The 19,983-nt window shown below is 29.3% G+C and overlaps 1 protein-coding gene and 1 long non-coding RNA gene across 2 annotated transcripts; both read left to right on the forward strand.

The window, feature by feature from the left end:
* Positions 1-592: 592 nt before the first annotated feature.
* On the forward strand, positions 593-2,342 carry LOC138337611 (uncharacterized). Its single transcript, XR_011210945.1, has 3 exons — positions 593-698; positions 1,323-1,399; positions 2,044-2,342. It is a non-coding gene; the product is annotated as an uncharacterized lncRNA (long non-coding RNA).
* Positions 2,343-5,045: 2,703 nt separating this feature from the next.
* On the forward strand, positions 5,046-18,327 carry LOC101265456 (homeobox-leucine zipper protein HDG11-like). The gene is made up of 10 exons (XM_010325769.4): positions 5,046-5,149; positions 5,288-5,400; positions 6,386-6,503; positions 8,201-8,392; positions 11,579-12,103; positions 12,494-12,586; positions 12,677-12,886; positions 15,513-15,696; positions 16,362-16,630; positions 17,830-18,327. The coding sequence occupies exons 4-8, from the start codon at positions 8,267-8,269 to the stop codon at positions 15,570-15,572; spliced, it is 1,014 nt and encodes a 337-aa protein (XP_010324071.2). The 5' UTR covers positions 5,046-5,149; positions 5,288-5,400; positions 6,386-6,503; positions 8,201-8,266; the 3' UTR covers positions 15,573-15,696; positions 16,362-16,630; positions 17,830-18,327.
* The last annotated feature ends 1,656 nt before the right edge of the window (positions 18,328-19,983 follow it).

Here is a 19,983-nt window from a genome sequence, read left to right on the forward strand (position 1 = left end):
ACAAGTTATAAATTTGTCAATTTCTTTAAACGTTATATAATACAGTCAAAGTTCAATATTATTTAGTATCAATACACATTTTGTAGCTTGAAACATTCACATGGTTTTAATCACATCAAATGAAAAAGTTCAAATCTTATTAGCAAATTAATACTATCCAGAAACATTATTACACATCAAGCATAAAATAAGGAAAAAAAATAATCATCAAGAATTTAGTATCTCTTCAACACACATGATGACACCTGTTGTTGCATCGAAATTTAGTATCTCTTCAACACGTTTATCTGAAGTATCAATGCATAGAGGATACGTTCCGAATCCAACCTCATGTTTCTTAATTTCTATCTACAATTTTAAACCCATATCTATAACGACCCATTTTGGTCGTTTTGAGTGTAAAGCCTTGTGTTTCGTAAAATATTTTTTCAATGGATTCTAATTGGATTTTGGACTATTCATAATTAAAATTATAAAACTAGTGGGATAGTTTTAATAATTTGTTTAGTTAGAGATTAAAGGAAATAAAAATAAATATTAATGAGTCACTTTTACCATGTATAGTTAGTTTTATATAATAATTGGAGAATTAAGATTCTAGAGGAGGAAGAAGGTTTGAGGCGAGCAAAACGGAAGAATTGCACTTCGTAGTCTTTGTTCTTGGCGCCGTCAACAAAAACCGACATAAGAGATTTAAGGTGAAATCCAATTCTTTATAAAACAATGATAGTTTTGTGGATGTTTATTCATGTTAATAATATTCTATACATATAAATTGATGAGTGGAAGAAGGGATGTATATTTTAATTATATATTGTATGTGTTTGGTTGATAACTGCCAAGGGAATTAAGGGAAGGGTCATATGTTATTGTTAATATTACTATTATCATTATTGAACTTAGATGAGAGAGTTAGGAAATTGTCTTCAATTGGTAATGTATATTATAAACTAAGGAATAATCTGCAAACGGATTGCTACCACCGATTAGGAAAAAGGGAATTAATACATGTGTGCCACTGGTCTCGTGACCAGTGGCTTAATTAGGATACACTAATGGTAAGGCCCTGCATGTTTCATGTAAGTTGGGTAAATTTTCGATTCTTTTCTTAAAGTTATCCTATTATGTAATTAGATATTAGGTGTGTTGTAGTAGTGGAGTACTATTAAGTTATTCTAATTGGAGGAACTAAGATTTGCCCTATGTCTGAACTTTAGTAAATTAGCTATAGAATTAGATGAGTTTTTGGGTCTAGGCTAGACATAAAATAAATTTGATTGTTTATAGACTCGTCAGCTTACAAGTTAACATATACTTGATAGATTGGAGAAGTTCGGAGGCAATAAGGAAAGGAAAGGCATTGAAGGACTAGTTTCTTGACTTCGATTCTTCGGTGGAGGTAGATTATGATTTATTTCTATTTGATAGATATACTCTAAATAGCGATTGATATGTATTGAGTGATATTGTAAAGTCTCCTATGTACTTGATGGTGTGGTTATATGTTTTGATTGTGTGGTTTGTGATTGGCCTAAAATTATGAGACGGTTGAATTTCTAATCTTGAACCATCTCTATTAAAATGACGCCTTGAATAAAAAAGGCTTGATGAAATAAAATAATGAGATAATTGGATCGGAGTGTCACGTTCTGACACGATATTATGGGATCTAGTGTCACGTTCCGACACGGTATATGGGATCGGAGTGTCACGTTCCGACACGATAACATTAAAGGAAGGGAATCTTGAATTAACTTAGTATACTCAAACTCAATGAACCTAGTTCCCAAATGAGTATGGTATGAAAGCATGAGTCCTCATAGGTGTGCTGGATGTTAGGATTGATGGTGTACCTATTATGGTGTTGTTGTCAATGTTTCATGTGTTTGTTGTTTGTCATCTGTTAAGTATTGTAGTTGATTTTATATTATTATTCAATGTATATTGGTTTCTATTTTGAGTTGGCTGATGATACCTACTCAGTATGTGTTCCTTGTACTGACCCCTACTTGTATTTTCTTCTTTGTTCTTTGTGGAGTGCAGCAAGTTCACCATCGACTTTAACTCGCCCTCAGCTCTAGTCAGTCTCCAGCACATCAGAGTTCAGGGTGAGCTATAATTTCTAGCTCGTGCTGGATTCTCTCATTCACGTCTTGATGTCTTTGAATTTCGGACATGGACCATCTTTTTACTTATTTTGGTTTCTTAAATACTCTTAGACTTGGTAATTTGAGGATAGATGTTCTTGATGTGATGACTTCCAGATTATGGGGATAATAAGTGTTAAACTTTAGAAGCTTATTTAATTGGTTACATTAATAAGTTTTGGATCTTCCGCATTATTTTTGTTACTCATAGTTGAACTATTGGTAAATGTTGGGATTTAGATTTGTTGGTTTGCTCACCTAGTAGGTTAAGTATGGGTGCCACTCACGACTCGTTTTGGGTCGTGACAATATCAGTCTGAATACATAATGGTGACGAATTACCTTCAACAACATATTTAATATCGATATTTTTTTTCGATTTATCAATACTCAGCTCATGCCGCAAATTACTGAAATAAGATTTATGAGAGAAATATTTTCCCCAACCACTATCCAATCACTTTTTTATAGCTCATATATAACATCACTTTCCCATATTCTAGAATTTCGTAACAAGATCGAAATATTCATTTTTGAATCTTCACAAATTGCGTTCTTGATTTTTTTAAAAAAGCTCGATTTTTTTTTGATTCACGGTCTGAAGTTTTAAACATTTGAAATTTAATAATGAGATAAATTAGTACATGATGTTTATGCAGATTAGACGCTTAATTTTTAAACGTCAATGTGAATTTGGAATAATTCTTATCCCTTTTATCGCGCCATAATTATTAAAAACAAGCAAATAATTAAAGTGTCCGCCCACTATAATTTAAGTATCATTATCTTATTTTAAGTATCTGGATTACTCCAAAAAAGAGATTTTTGGTAAATATGGATACAATAGGAATACAATGTAATTTGTCCCTTAGAGTATGTGATTTGCCTAATTTTTACTTATAAAAATATCTTTATGGGTCTATTTTAAAAGTAAAGACATGTACAAATTCTTCTAGATTTTTATTTTGGTCATTAATTATACAATTATTGTTTCACCCTTAAATACTATTAAAATTACTAAAATCCCATCGTTTATTAGATATTTTTGGTTTAATGAAAATTTTACACTGTTAAAAATAATCTATAAAAAATGTGCGTCCAAATTAAATGTCACATCATTATTAGGATACGCATGTCATTAAAAAATATATATATTTGATTGTATTGCTATTATAAATCTATTACCACTTTTTTGATGCTCTATTTGTTTCATTTTATGTGATACAAGTGATTTTAGGAAAACCAATAAAATTTCTTATATGGTTCTCACATATGTTTAGTTGTTATTTTACTGTGATTCATAGTACTTCTTAGTTTTTACGTTATTTTAAAATAATATATGTAACTTTTTTTTGTTTCTATAAAAATAAGGGAGTCAACCAAATTTCATTATGTTTTTTAGATATGTTTTTATAAAAATATCTTAAACAGTTACATTGCGTTTTTAAGCTTCTTTTTTATGTAATTTTCAAATATGTAACAAATTAGACATTAATACGAAGAGTTAAAGTTTTGAAATCATTATATTTCATTTTTAATATACGACTCCCTCCTTTTTCGATTTATATGAACTTATTTTTTAATTTAATTTTAAAAAAATAATTTCTGAATTTTAATTTTTTTATATATCATATTTAAAGTCAAAAAAATTAAAAATATTTCATTAAACAAAATTTTAATATACATATAAATTTTAGCTTTAATTTTCACTGATTTTACCTAATATTATGCTTGATATATAATTATTAAGAATTAAGCATAATCGTAATTTATTTGCTTTAATATAATAAATAGATATCATAATAACTAATAAAAAAAATAAAGAAGTAACAAAAATGAGGTAATAACTAATAAGAATAATTAAAGATATTTCTAGAACTATAAATTTCTTGTTATCATTCTTAATAGATTTTTGTTTGCATGAAGTTACATATTTACCTTTGATCATTATTCACTTCATATATGCAAATTTATTTTTAGAATTACTTATTCTTGAAAGATTTTTGTTACTATGAAGTTAAGTTGTTATTCTTGATCGTCTTTAATACAAATATATCATTCTAGTCATTTTTATTTGTAAAGTTACTTTTTAATATTTTTTTTCTTTAATTCCAATCTAATTTATATTATTAATTATATCACACTTATTTATTTTCAAGTATATTAATTACAAAAAAAATAAAGATGACAATAATTAATTCATGATAAATTTTTGTATAAAAAGTAACATTTTTAAATAAGCATAATGAATTGAAAAAATATCAAGAATTAAATTCAAGTAATAGTAAAATAGAGTAATAATAAAATAGATATCACAATGATTCACAAAAGAAAAAAAGTGAAGTAGTAACAAAATAAGTTAATGGTAATAATAATAACTTGAGATGTTTCCAGAACTGTTTAATTTTCTTGTTATCATTATTGGTAGATTTTTGTTAGTGTGAAATTACATTTTTGCCCTTGATCATTATTCACTTCATATATAAAAAATATTTCTAAAATTATGTATTATTTTTCTTAATAGATTTTTAATTGCATGAAATTACATTTATGCCCTTGGTCGTCCTCCACTTTACTCTTCTATATAATAGAAAAATAAAAAAATATATATATTTCTTATACTCATGACTCAAAAAGTCATAATTATATATCTATATGGAATTTAACCTATGGCTCAAAATGTCATAATATTATTTCCATTCATGATATTTAATTTATAATGTAAATTGCATAGACAATATATAAATAGCAAGACTTACTAATGTTGGAAATCTCATTTTTCCAACAACTTACCCAAAAATAATATTTTGTAAAAGGCAAACGTAATAAATCACAATTCTTATCTTGTGTTCACATTTTAAATTCTATATAATTTCCCCTTTAATTTTTTGTAATATCATATTTAATGTACTGATCACAAAGTCAATTTATTTTCTACTATATAAAGAGAACACTTACTATGAACATATAACATTTCTCTATCTCTACTCATCAATCAAAAGGTGTGTAAAAATCTCTTTTATATATCTCTTTTTCTCTTTGTCTTAGTTATTTCTCATATAAATTGATTGGTAAATAATTATATTAAGACTTTTTTTTGTGTGTTTTTGTTAATTTTTTTTTATTGAACAAAAATTTAGCAAAGAAAAATCACAGATTCTGAGAAAAAACAAGTTGGAGAATCATCGACCACCCTAAAAAGACAAAGACATTGCCACAAGTATGATGTGGAGAAAACTCAACAACTTGAAGAGTAAGAACAATTTTATTTACAAAACGACAAATAGAAAATTGAACCCCCATGTATGTTCAAGTTTTTAAGTTTCGTTTGCTTAAAGATATGATGTTATTTTCTTAAGAGATATGAGTGATTAAATAAAAACTCATTACCGGTATGATAATTTATTTTTTACTTTTTTGCATTAATTTATATTGATTTTATGTTTTCCTTTTTTTCATTAATAATCTCATTCATATTTAGTAAAATATCCATATTTTGATTTTGCTATTAAATTGTTTATGATTGAATTGCTAAAATGATTCAATCATAGTTTTTTTGGATGATTGATCTACTGTGTACATACAAAAATGGGTTGGGTTATTCTTGATTATTCATTAAAAAGTTTACCATAAAGAGATGAGTTTCTTTAATTTTAATGTCTTAATGTTTTTTGCCAACACATACAGAAAAAAAACAATCACTTTCGAATTGATATAATACCTTTTTGAGGCTTAACTAATTTAAATTTACATCAAAATATCTTAATTTGAAATCTTAGTAATTCAGATTCGAAAAGAAAAAATTACTTTAGGTCCAACTAATCAGTATTTGAATTGGAAAGTCACACTTTAGGACCCAATTAAGTCATATTTTGTGTGAAAAAGTCTCATGTTGGGGGTGGGGGGTGGAGACAAGTTTCAAGCAAATACGAGGTCTCTCTTAATAAAGATAAATACATAATTATCACTTCTCAATACCTAGATCAGTATGTAAAGCCTACTAATCTAAATTCCCATTGGGAATTAGGTTCATTTTGGTGGTAAAATCTTCTCAACAGAGGACAACTTAATTCTGCCATTAGAACCAGAGATCCTAATTAATGATAGAACTTGCTTACCAATTAATCGTATATTTTATTATATTAACAAGGTTTTATTAATCTTTTCATTTTTAGCTTTATATTTTTTTAAAAAATATTAAGTTAATAATATATTTTCTTGTGAATATTTGAATGAAGATTTATCGAGGAATGTCAACGTCCAAGCGAGGACCAGCAAAACCAATTGGGCAGAAAAGTTGGGCTTGACTCTAAACAGATTATGGCTTGAATTCAAAACAAAAGGTCGCAAACAAAGGTAATTTTAATTATTTAATCTTTTTATTGATTAATTATACTTAATTGATTTCTGTTTTTTAATTTATTAATATTGTTGTTGTTGTTGTTGTTGTTATTATTATTATTATTATTTACTTCCAATGAAAAGTTATTATGCATTTTTTTTAATAATTGATTAAAAAAACTAAAAAAAAATGAGTAGATAAAAGTAGAGACAACTCCATGGCAAGACAATTGAATCACTTTAGTTAGGACCCAAATTGCTTCTCTAAATTTTGTTAAAGTTTTTGGATGTGTAATTAAATACAACAATTTCTTACGATACTAGTTATTAGTTCATTTACTTCCTCACCTTTTTAATTTTGTTTCCCTCTTTATACAACTAATTCTATTATTGATGTATTTTACTTTTATTTTTCTGAATCAGTTATTTATTTGTCATTGAATTTATCAATAGATTTGAATAAGTTATTTGCCTCAGTAATATATGAATTTGATTAAAAAAGTTAAAGTAATTTTATTCAGCCTTCAATTCAATTGGTAACTCATTAAAATAAGTGATAGAATCATCTTTAATTATTCAAAACGGATAAAGTCCTTTAACATTTTCCAAAACTTATCAAGAAAATTACTAAATGGTAATCATGTTGTATTTCTATTGGAGTTTGAGAATTTAGTTAAAGAAAACGCACAACTTACAACTAGAAACTATTTTTTTTTAAATTCGTTGATGAATGAAAGTGATCTTAAAATATTAAATGGGTGGGTTGAACTAGTTTGAGACTAGTAAAAGTGGGATGAATAAATGAATGAGAGCGTTATAGATTATTTGGGATGAGTTGAGCTTAAAATGGACCACTACCCAATCTCCCAACTTTAACCAAAAAACTCCTTTTCTTAGTTTATTTTATTGTTATTTTTCTAATTATCGTATAAACTATATTTTTTATTCTTTATGGCTACATTTAACATCTCAAGTTTTAGTAAAATCTACAAATATTATGACTTTTCCGAATCTCACTTTGTGTGATTTTATTAGATATATATCAACCAACTTCTAAACATGCTACTTTCATTGCACCCCAATTGATCCCCATGAAAATATGGATAGCCAAATCTTTCAAAATTTGAATGTGGTGGATAGATAATTTTTTTGGTGGGCTAATTTTTTTGACCCATGTAGAAATAATCCATCAAAATATATATTGCATATGAGAAAGAAAATGTATGTTTGTTCATGTGAGAGCAAAAATTTAAACTTTTAACCAAAGATGAAGAAAAAATTAATAATTTTTACACATTTTTTCTAAAAAGAATTAATTGTAGTTTTGGTCCTTTAGTCATTATTTACATATACCTTCGATTAATGAAATGTGCACTTTTGATTCTTATTGTAAATATTCTCAAATTTATTATAATTATTGATCTCCCCATGACTTAATTAATTAAGTCTTATATTAAGCTTGTATTGTTAGTTCATATTTAATGATAATATAGTTTTGAAAATAGTTCTTACGATATACAACTTTACCTAAAAGAATTAGAAACACACATATCAATTAAATTTCAATCTAAATGATTTTTTTTTTCAAATATCAAAAGGACCAAAGTCAAAATATTTCTAAACTTTAGGAATGAAAAATGATATTATCCCAAGATTTTGTTTGACTTCCTAGATATATGTGATTAATTTTTGTTAAATATATATTTCCTCAGGCAAAAGATGACAAATTAGACAACTATACTCTTCGACAAGAAAATGAACTTTTCCGTTGTGAGATTATGGCAATGAAAGAGAAGAAGAAAAATAATATGTGCCCACAATGTGATGGTCCATCCATTGGAGAAGAAGAAAGAATGCATAATTTAGAAAATTTGAAACTGGAAAGTCAACAGATGAGAGAGGAGGTAAACCTTTAATATTTTTTCTCTTTAATTAACATTTGTCCATGTTTAGCTGCTAATGCTTCTGCTAAATTTGTAGATTCACAACCTTCCTCTTATCACCAAATATGCAAGAATCATTACCTTTAATTTCATAAATCCCCCAAGGTGTAATATAATGTTCAATAACATTATATGAGAATTATACTTAAACTTGGTGCAAAACTAGGCACTACATACATACAATGCTCTCAAAATATCCAATCTACAAGAAGTCCAATAAGCATCAGCGTACATACGAAGTTGTTGTCTGAGTTGCGAAGACTTGAAGTTGATGTGTCATTAACAAAACCTTTTTCTATTACTAAGACGATAAGCATTTCAAGGGACTTTTCATAAGTAAATTCAGGCAAATAAAACTCCCAATACGGGACTTAGCTTGAAAGGGTTAGTTTGGAACATAAAGGTTTAAAGGTGTGTTGAGAAATAATCTAATTTTGAAGGAGTTTTGAGCCTATGTCGCTATAAGGTGAATTTAACTCCTTTTATAGTGGGATTAGGCCTCTATAGTGAGGTTAAATTGCAATAAATGCATAAAATTCCTAAAACAACTCAATATTTTGCAACCTTATGTTAAGGAAGAGCGGGGGGAAACCGAGGGTGAGTTTCTTCTATTTCCATCATTATCATAAGTAAAGGTAATTAAATGATTGCCCTAGGTTGATTATTCGATTTATAGGCGTTAGAATAAATGATTATTACTTTAGGGGAGAGTTTAGGTTGGTAAAATGGTGGAAAACCTGGGGTGTGGGATTATGATATAATACATGTGTATTTAGGTCAATTGGGTATGATGATGCGTTATATTGATATTTCCTAAGTCTAGGATAAGCTAGGTATCATAACAAGGGAAAAGCTCAAGTTCTTTAGAGCATTTTGCGGTTTATTTGAGGTAGGTGATGACTGTTTGTTTCCTATTTATTATCTGCCCAGATACAACACCTAGTACATGTGATTATTTGTGTGTGGGTTCCATGAGTGAACTAGGTTGGCTATGTTGTAATGATGTTGATCATGTTTATTGCCTATGTTATTTATTTTTGTATGTTATGGTCATCCATTCATATTTTATATCACTGGAGTTGGCCGATGATCTATTAGTACACTTTTGAATTTTGTGTATTGATAGTTCATTTGTTCTTTCTCTTTTTGAGTATATGACAAATTTTGGCGGCTTCTTCTCAACCTCAATTGTGATTCTAACACTTGTTAAAACCAAGTGTGAGCAACTTCATCTGAGCTACTATAGATTCCTCTATTCCCTCTAGTTCATTTTCCAAACTTAAACTCTTATTGTTTTGGGCTTGAATCTCCACATCCTAGACAATGTAGATGTTTGGTACATGAGTTTTAGTTTCTAGGGTGTTGCTTCCCCAAGGTTTGGGGATAACGGTTTTTATTTATGATAATATTGAAAACTACTCCCTTTTTGTTGTTTAGTTGATGTCATGTTAGTAGATAGTTGGTTCTATCATTCCAGGATAGTGTTGGTGCCTCTTATGAAGATTTAGGTCACAATTTTGTTGTTTCATTCTACGACTCCATTTTGAGAGGAGATCTTGGAAATGATAAAATTGTGAGAGTAGCCTTGCTCCTTACAGAACTTTTCAAATGCCTTATTTTCAAATTCTCCTATATAATCACTTCATGTAGAAGTAATGTAGTATCCAAGTCTTTCTGTACTTTATCACAGAAGAACTCTAATTTTTTTCAAAGTATCATCTTTATGATCAACAAATGTAACCCAAATAAATCAACAATGATAAATGCACATATTTTTTCATCGATGCTCGTAGTACAGACAATATCTCTTGAAATAAAAGAATTTCTAGTTTTCTTACCCTTTGGATATGCATGGGAGATATGGTATTTGGTATGATATTGCTTGGGCAGTCTAGATATGTGTAGCTTGTTTTTCAATAAGACACATGCATGAATAACCAAATTACTTATGCTAAAATCCAAGGAATTCCTAATAATTAGGCTAGAAAAATGTGTTCACTTATGCTTTTGATGGAGTCTAGGACAAATACATTTTTATCTCTAATTCCAGCCAGTAGAGTTTTTTGGGTGTTGCCTTCAATAACACATCATGATTTTTAAATTTTACTTTAAGCTTCGCGTCACATAGTTGTTTTGTTCAGAAGATTATATTTTGATCTATTCACAAGAACGAGATAAACATAAGTAATATTGCAATACTCATTGAAAGTAAAATTACCTTATACCAATTACAATTCCTTTAGAGTTATTTCCTCCTTTAAAATCTTCAATTAATTTAAATAGTTTTTTTTTGTTGCCTGTCACATGATTCGAACATGCACTAAGAAAATATCATTTTCTTTTTGACTTGTTGCGGTGGTCCTATAATTACTTTTTTGTTAGGTACAAATGTTGACTTGATAAGTTCTTTGGAGTTAGATTTGAATTTAGTAGAAATAGGCTTGAGTCTCCAAACCCATCTCGGTATATAAGAAAAATGAAATTTAAATGCGTAATAGCAAGACTGAGAAAAGGGCTATTCAGGGGAAGATTTGTCGATAAAATATTTCTTACTAGTTAACTTATTGGTAAGAGGAATAGGGTTGTAATAACTCTTCACACTCTTACATCATAAGATTTTATGGATGTTTCCATTTTTACTTCCCAACCAGCTCATTGAAACAACGACATGTTATTTGTCAAGTTCCTTTTTGAAATAATGCTTCAATATTAACTTAGTTTTACATGATCTTTTCTCACTTCATGTTAGGAAATAAGCTACGGATCTTGCTCTGATTACTATTAAAAATGCAAGAGGGTGTGGGGGTGAATTGTCCTTATTCTTCCTTTTTATGTCGACTGAGTGTTTTTCGTAGTTTACTTATGATATATGCAAAGCATCTCAACACACATGCAAGAATAAAAATGCGAAATGTAAATTTGACACCAAATATTTTTATACTGGTTGGGATCAAATATTTTCTTCTTATTTTAAATGTTTAAGATGGATACTAGGATTTTATGGCTATCATGTTATTTTACAATGCTTCTCATTTCCTCTTTTCCTTGGCTTACTAATAGGATTCTTGCAAAATTTTAAGTGAAAATGATATGCTTCATTTCTCTATTCATGATGAAATATATAGCTTCACTTTTTCTATTTTGCAGCACTTAAGAATATCAAGAATCATCTCAAGTTCTCGTGAAATATCTTTTGGGATAGAATCAAATTTGGCACCATTGAGTTCTACTATTGGATCTCTACCAGATACCTCAAATAATGGCTTGTTGAGCCAAATTATATGTGGATCTCCCATTCCTTTTTATCAAGAAAATAATCATAACGAAGACAATAATGTTCAAGCACAATTAATAAATAACAATAACATCCCAATTATGTCCGCATTACCACAAGGAAATTATGGTATTCATCATGACAATAGGGGAAAATCAATTTTTGATATTGTTGATGCTGGTATGAAAGAAATGCTTGTACTTTTGGATGTGAATGATCCTGTTTGGGTAAAATCATCAGGTGATGAAAGGTGTTTTATACATTGTGAGAGTTATGATAGAAAATTTCCAAATTCATATCGTCCTTATAAATCATCCACTACTCGAATTGAATCATCAAAGCAATTTGGAGTTGTGCCAATGACCGCAACTAAGTTGATCCCAATATTTCTTGACCCGGTAAGTTTTTTTTAACGTTTTCATGCTATAACAATTTAGTTTACGAGTGATATTTTATACTTTGGGCTTAGACTCATACGAATTTAGGACATGCTAGTAATAGGGTCTTAGGTTTGTTTAGTTATACATAGCAGAGTAAAAATTGTGTGTGCTAGCCACTTTTTGGACTATTGTTGAAAACTTCAAATTTATAATTATTTTTTCAATAGGTCATTTAAGTTTTTAATTTTCTCCCATACAATATTGATTATGATAAGTTTAAATGGAGCCACCAACATGAGAGAAGAGTATTTAAATAACTATTCTCATTACTTGAAATTATTTTGAGGTGAAAATATTATTGTTTAATCATTAATTATATATTTAAAACAATTGAGTTTGTATATGCAGATCAAATGGATGAACATGTTTTCAACTATAGTCAGAAAATCTAGGAATATGGATGTTGTTAATACTGCGAATATTGAAGGCTCTATACAATTGGTAAGTTATTAATTATTTTCCACTAAATTCAAATAAATGTTAAAATTGCTTCTTAAAATAATATAGTTATATTTTGGTTCTTGAAAACAGATGTATGAACAATTGCATACTTTATCTCCTTTAGTGGAAGCTAGAGAATTTTTCATCATACGTTGTTGCAGAAAACTTGATCAATCAACATGGATAGTGTTGGATGTTTCATATGATTTATTCAAAGAGATCCAAACTACTGTACCTTCATACGGTTGGAAATTTCCTTCTGGTTGTGCAATTCAAGATTTGGGCAATGGAGGAAGTATGGTAAGAATAATATCTCTCTCTGCATTTTTTATTTAAAGAGACAATTTAATGTATTGACCTATTTCCATACCAGGGTCCGGCGAAAGGCCGGACCACAGGGAAACACAACTGTACCCTGCATTTTCACAAGAGGTTGTTTGCACAACTCAAACCATTGGAAGATATATCACTATTCACATGTAGCTTATTTTCAAAAAAGCATGTTACATAAGTAAAAGTTACAATGTATCGATGCATATATTATGATGTCTATTTGTCTTCATATGATAGAATTATAATCAAACCTATCTTAATTCTCGATTTATCAAATTTTAGATCCGTATGTTATGTTGTTTACGTTTCAATTATTTAACTTTTGAACGTGTGATAGGGACTTGTTAAAGTGTCCTCATTATTGGAACAATAAATGATCTTTTTGTCTCATAAATAACATTGCACATTCCCCACGGACACTCTTAGAAGTTGTATTTAATGCATTATATTCAATAACTAAACTTTTTAACATGTGCTATGAGAGTCGACAAACCTATGAGTATTATTAATTTAACAATGTTGAATCCCGTCCCTGTCACGACCCAAATCCGGGCCGCGACTGGCACCCACACTTACCCTCCTATGTGAGCGAACCAACCAATCTAACCTTAACATTTCAATGCAATAACAACAAAAGTAATGCGGAAGACTTAAACTCATTAATAAAAATCAATAATCAACTTCTATAACTCGAAAACTTATCATTATCCCCAGAATCTGGAAGTCATCACCACAAGAACATCTACAATCAAATGACTAAACTAAGAGTATTCTAAAAGCTAAAAATACATAAGAAGCTAGTCCGTGCCGGAGGTTCAAGGCATCAAGACGTGACGGAGGAGATCCAGTCCAAGCTAGAAGTGTTAGCTCACCCTGAAGATCCGGTGTGACGAAGACTGGCTTGAATTACTGTTGAGTCGAAGATGACGGCACGTTTGCTGCATTCCACAATTAAGCAAGAAGAAAACAATAAAAGTAGGGGTCAGTACAAACACGGGTACTGAGTAGATATCATCGGCCAACTCAAAATAGGGAACAATATATATCAAGTATTATCATAAATCAACTATAAAACTCAACATGTAACAACAACAAGTACTATAATCATCAATAAGTACCATCAAATTCACACATGAGGACTCAAGCCCCAATACCATACTCATTTGGGAATCATGTTCGTTAGATTGAGTATATAAACATCTTTCAAGATTCTTTATCTGTCCTCCTCTTGTGTTGGTTCGTGACACTCCGATCCCCTAATTCTATGTGTCGGAACGTTACACTCCGATCCCCTACATGTGTCGGAACGTGACACTCCGATCCCCTACATGTGTCGGAACGTGACACTCCGATCCCCTACATGTGTTGGAACGTGACACTCCGATCCCCTACATTTGTCGGAATGTGACACTCCGATCCGCTAAATCTATGTGTCGGAACGTGACACTCCGATCCACTAAATCTATGTGTCGGAACGTGACACTCCGATCCACTAATATCATTCTGTAAATCATCAAGCCTTCTCTATACCAAGGCATCCTCAATCCCATTACTTTAATTCATCAAGCCTTCTTCCATACCAAGGCATCATCATTAATAATGTATATTAAAGTTTCTTTTCAAGATTTGGGATTCAATATTTTTGATCATGCTTATCTTATCACAATCACATAATCATATTCATGCAAACATACAATTAAGCATATAGTAGGGTTTACAATACTACCAATACATATCATTCTCTATTAAGAGTTTACTATGAAAACATGAAAACCATAACCTACCTCCACCGAAGAATTGAAATCAAGCAAGTTAATCCTCAAAGCTTGGTGTTTTCCTCCTCTTCTCGATCGTTTCTCTCTCTCCCTTCTTGTTCTTTCTATTTTCTTATTCAAACACTCTTTCTTTTACCCTAATTAGTATATAATTAAGAATAAAAGGTGGCAATAATACCCCACTAATTAACTTAGGGTTACCTCTTTTAACCCTCAAGAATTTGAGTTATTAATATAAACCCACGAAGTCTATAATTAAGGAAAGAATAGCCCAAAAACGTCCCTTAAAAATTCACCAGAAATCCGACTCTGCCTGGGATTTGCGCAACCTGTGACGGGCCGTCGTGCCTGCGACGGTCCGTCCTGCAGGTCGTCGCAGAGTTCAGAGACCCAAGTTTCCACCAAGGGTCTGTGACGGTCCGTCACACCTATGACGGTTCGTCCTGCCATTCCGTCACAAAGTTCAGAGAGTTGATTTTCAGTACCCAATTTCAGATTTTCTAAGTATTTTGGGAGGAGACCCCCTCGACGGTCCGTCGTGCCCATGATGTTCCGTCGTGGGGTCCGTCGCTTCTGCCAGTTTTTCCAGAATTGAAGTCTGTTGCTCAAAACGACTAATACGGGTCGTTACAGTCCCATGTTATACTGTTCAAGTCCTAGATATTTAAATCTAAAGCAAAAGCAGATGAATAGTTTTCTCCTTTTACTATCTTATACAATTTTCACCTTATAACATACACTATTATGTTCCAATAAAAAAAATTCCAACGTTCCATCTAATTTTTAATTTGCTTTCGTGATTATTCTTTTCCTTATAGGTTACATGGATTGAACATATTCAAGTAGATGATAAAAATCAGGTTTATGATCTTTTTTAAGACTTGGTGTATGGTCGTCAAACATATGGAGCTGAAAGATGGATTGTTACACTTCAAAGAATGTCAGAGAGATATAATTTTGCAATGGGTGCAATATTTCCTACTGAACATGATCTCAAAGGAGGTTCGATTTTATATCTCCTTCTTTATATAATTATGACTTCAAATTTTATTATATAAGAAAAGATAAGCATCCATGTAAAAGAAACTGTCACCTCAGAGCGGCTTGAATTAAAAAGACAATCTTGGTGGAGCTTAAATCCATTCCCTTTTCTTTGTTCATTTGAAATATAGCCTTCTTTTTAAAAGTGTGTTTGGTGTGGAAGATAACTTTTTTCAAAAGAAAAATGTTATTTTTCTATGTTTGACTAGAGAAAATGTTTTCCAGCTAAAGGGTTTTGAAAATTTAATACCTCTTTTATTTTTGGGTAATTATCTCAAGTTTTAACTTGAAATAGTCATTTCAAAAGAAAATATTTTTCTACCTTAGAAATGGGAAAATGATCTCTTTTCACATTTTTTTGAGAAGCCTTTTTCTATTCATAATTAATCAAATTTTTAACATTATATCAACACTTTAACAATACTAGCAATTACTGTCATCTTCTTACACTCAAATATCATCAAACACTATCTGGTTTGCTAATATTATTATCAAGGATCAATTTTCATTAAATGTTTTAAAATACTATTTTTTCAAAACAAATTATTGTCTAAAAATTGATTTCTGTCACACTATGCACACCCTAATTGATATTAATTTTCCTTTTTTTGTATAAATATTTTCAGTGGTCTATGATATTCCAAAAGGAGTGAATAATTTGATGAATATATCTCAAAGGATGGTGAAGAATTTTTTTGAAATCCTAAGCATGAAAGATGGATTAGAATTTTCAACTTCATCACAATTGAATTGTGGAGAGAGGGTTTCTGTAAGAAAAAATTTAGAAACTACCCAACAACAAGGCTTCATTGCCACTGCTGCTACTTCTCTATGGCTTCCTCTTTCATTTGAAACTATTTTTAATTTCCTCAAAGATGACAACACAAGATGTCAGGTATGTATCGAACCTTCTTTATAATAGGGTTGTTTGTTTCAAATATTTTATTTAGTTGATAAATACAAATTTTATTATAGAGAACATGTTAATATAACATAATATTAATAAAAGTTTCAAATAAAATTAGATGTTATAGTGAAATGTTGGTGTTGGCCATAGATATGTCAGTATGCATATTTGCACCGTATATTCAATTTTAGTGCGATAAACCACATCCTATAGAAAATATTTTTTTATATTCAACTCTTTATAGCTTATTTAATTTCTAACCAAATGACTCCTAAAAGTACCCTTATCGATTAACTTCTTCAATCCATGTGTTGATTTTAATGTGAAACTTTCAAAATTAAAATAAATATGAGAACCTGAACTCATAACATTAAAATTAGAATAAGTTTAATGTTAAGAATCTTTGAAACCATTAATATTAAATCCTCAATTCTATTTGATAAGTTAATATTGGACTCATTATCTACATGTTCAAGCGTTACCATTAATTGTGCATGATTTATTTTATTTTATTATATGGTTTACAATAATCATCTCATGAATAAATTTTTCACAATCAAACAATGAGTTTGTTTATCATCTGATTTTGATTAATATTTTTTTATTACTAGTGGGATATTTTGTACGGTGAAAATAATGTTTTTGAGAAAGATCGAGTAAAAACAAGAGCTTCCCTAGAAAATAATATAAAAATCATTCAGGTATATCTGTCAAATTTATTTATTTATTTATTTATATATAGTTTTCTTCTTTAATTATCAGGATATTTCACTATATCTAAGAATAAATAAATGTACTTATGATTTGGATTCATCTTGTATTCACATGTTAAAATATCAAAATTTCTAACTGGTATCTACTCCCTCCCCCCCACATTTTTTAATATGTGATTATTAAATTAAAGATAGTTTTACTACACTTTGAAAATCTTTTTCACATTATTATAACTTTGCCTATTATCGCAAGTCTTCATTTTGACATATTTTCTGAATTTATAATCCACTTGATTTTCTTTCTTTTTATTTCTAGGTGAACTATGGTTAGCAACATTATTTTATATACATTATTCGATGGAATTGGAGATGAACTTTTTGTTGTTTAGCTTCATAAATTATCCCTCAGAAATTCTTATTAATTTCTTCTTAGTGCTTATACTGTTTTTCCTTAAACTGTTGTAATGTATGCAGTGTTATATGCCAACAGAGAACAAGTTACTTCTTCAAGAGTCAAACATCGATGAAATGGGAGCTTTTTTAATCTATGAACTCATAGATTTATCAACATACAATTCAATCGTCGATGGAAGTGATGCAAAAGAATTTGCTATTTTGCCCTCAGGTATCATCATAAGTCATGACGATCGCCTCGGCTCAAAAAGGAACAATAATGGAAATGTACAAAATGGTTCAATCTTGACGGTGGCTTTGCAAGAATTAGTTTGTGCCAATAATCATTTGATCTCTCAACAACAACAAATGGAGGCAATGACTTATATTCATAACCTTTTGAGCTCTACAATTTTAAAAATCAAAGCAGCATTATGTTACTCTGATTAAAAATTATGATGGTTTAGTTTGATGTTGTTATTTTATTTTATTGGAGATTCTAAAACTTAGAAAAACTAATATGTTTGAAGATTAATGTATTTAATTATTATGACATATGAAAATCTCAAGACCGTGAGACATTGCTATTATATTTCATATTGATAGACAAACTTTTGAAACTTATTATTTGTTTGATAATTTAAGTTTTTTTTTCTCTGGCCAAATTATCGAAGTGCTTAGACTTTTGTGATTTTTAAAAATATTTTTAAAAAAGTAGATATTTGTCTTTGGCTCATGAATTTCCTAAAACACCTTTTCAGGTAATTATGTTTGTCCTTTGTCAGGTAACAATTTCAAGCGCTTCTGATTTTGCAACACTCTCTCTCTCTCTCTCTCTCTCTCTCTATCTATCTATCTATCTATCTATCTATCTATCTATCTATCTATCTATCTATATATATATATATATGTATATGTTCGACCTTTTTAGGGATCGTTTGGTAGAGTATATTTGTAAAATTAATGCATGTATTAACTTTATGCATTAATAGTATCTTGTTTGGTACATTTTTCATGCTAGATAGGGGTATACAAAATCGAACCGAAAACCGAACCAAATCGCAAATCGAATCAAACCGAAAAAAGAACCCGACTAGTGGTTTGATTTGGTGTTGGAAAAAAAATTCGACTATATTTGGGTTGATTTGGTTTAAAAAAAACAACCATAGACCAAACCAACTCGACATTATATATATAATTTTAAAATTTTATTTTATACGTAAGAATATTTATTTTAATATAATTTTTATATATATCTTATAATTTTTCATAGTTTTATCTTTTAATATATTTATTTCATGTTTGTAAGTAAGAATTTGTAATCATCTAACAAAGATTACAGTACATACATGTTCGTAATTATAATAAAGTTTAATTAAAAACCAAATTATATATATATATATATATATATATAATGAGGATCATAGTGGAGGTGATGTGACACCTCTATGGCCTCCATTCCTTTTTATCTTTTTTTTTATTAAGTAGTTTGTCTATTAATTAAAAAATTCAAGCATATTTATTATTGTAATTTAAAAAGAAGTGACGTGACACCTCTCAATGGCTTAGGATTCTATTTATCTTTTTGGTGTTTTTTTTAGTTTTTTTCATTACTCCATTTATTAAATAATTATAAAAATTAATCACATTCATTACATATAATTATATCATATGAAAGTTGAAAAAAAAACCTCAACCCATTTGTGTTCTCTAATTAAATAACATGTCTCCTCAAATTCCTTCTACTAAAAACCTCAACCCATTTGTGTTCTCTAATTAAATAACATGTCTCCTCAAATTCCTTCTACTTAATTCCTATATGATTTAGACCATCTATAAATAATGTTCATCTATGTTGTTGTTGTTGCATGTTCGTTTATGATAGACAGGTCAAAAACATATTTCTGGTTTTCCCCAACTTCATATTCATCGTATTATTTTTTATTTATTTTTCAGTTTTATGAAAATTATAGATATATTTTATAAAATTTATTTTTGTATTACAATAGCTAAACAAGAGTTTATCAATATGAACAAAGAAAGTTTGAAGGCAGTGTAAGATTCGTCTAAGGAGATTATCAAAAATTAATTTGCTACAAGTCATCAAAATGAAGAAAAAAGTTAAATGGCGAGGGAAGATTCATCGAGAGTTTCTTAGATTATAATTTGAAAAAAAATAGAAGTTTCAATAATTTACAAATAATTAGATGCATTTATTATTGATTATATAAATTT

The sequence above is a fragment of the Solanum lycopersicum genome, chromosome 7 (genome assembly GCF_036512215.1).
Source record: "Solanum lycopersicum chromosome 7, SLM_r2.1".
Classification (NCBI taxonomy): domain Eukaryota; kingdom Viridiplantae; phylum Streptophyta; class Magnoliopsida; order Solanales; family Solanaceae; genus Solanum; species Solanum lycopersicum.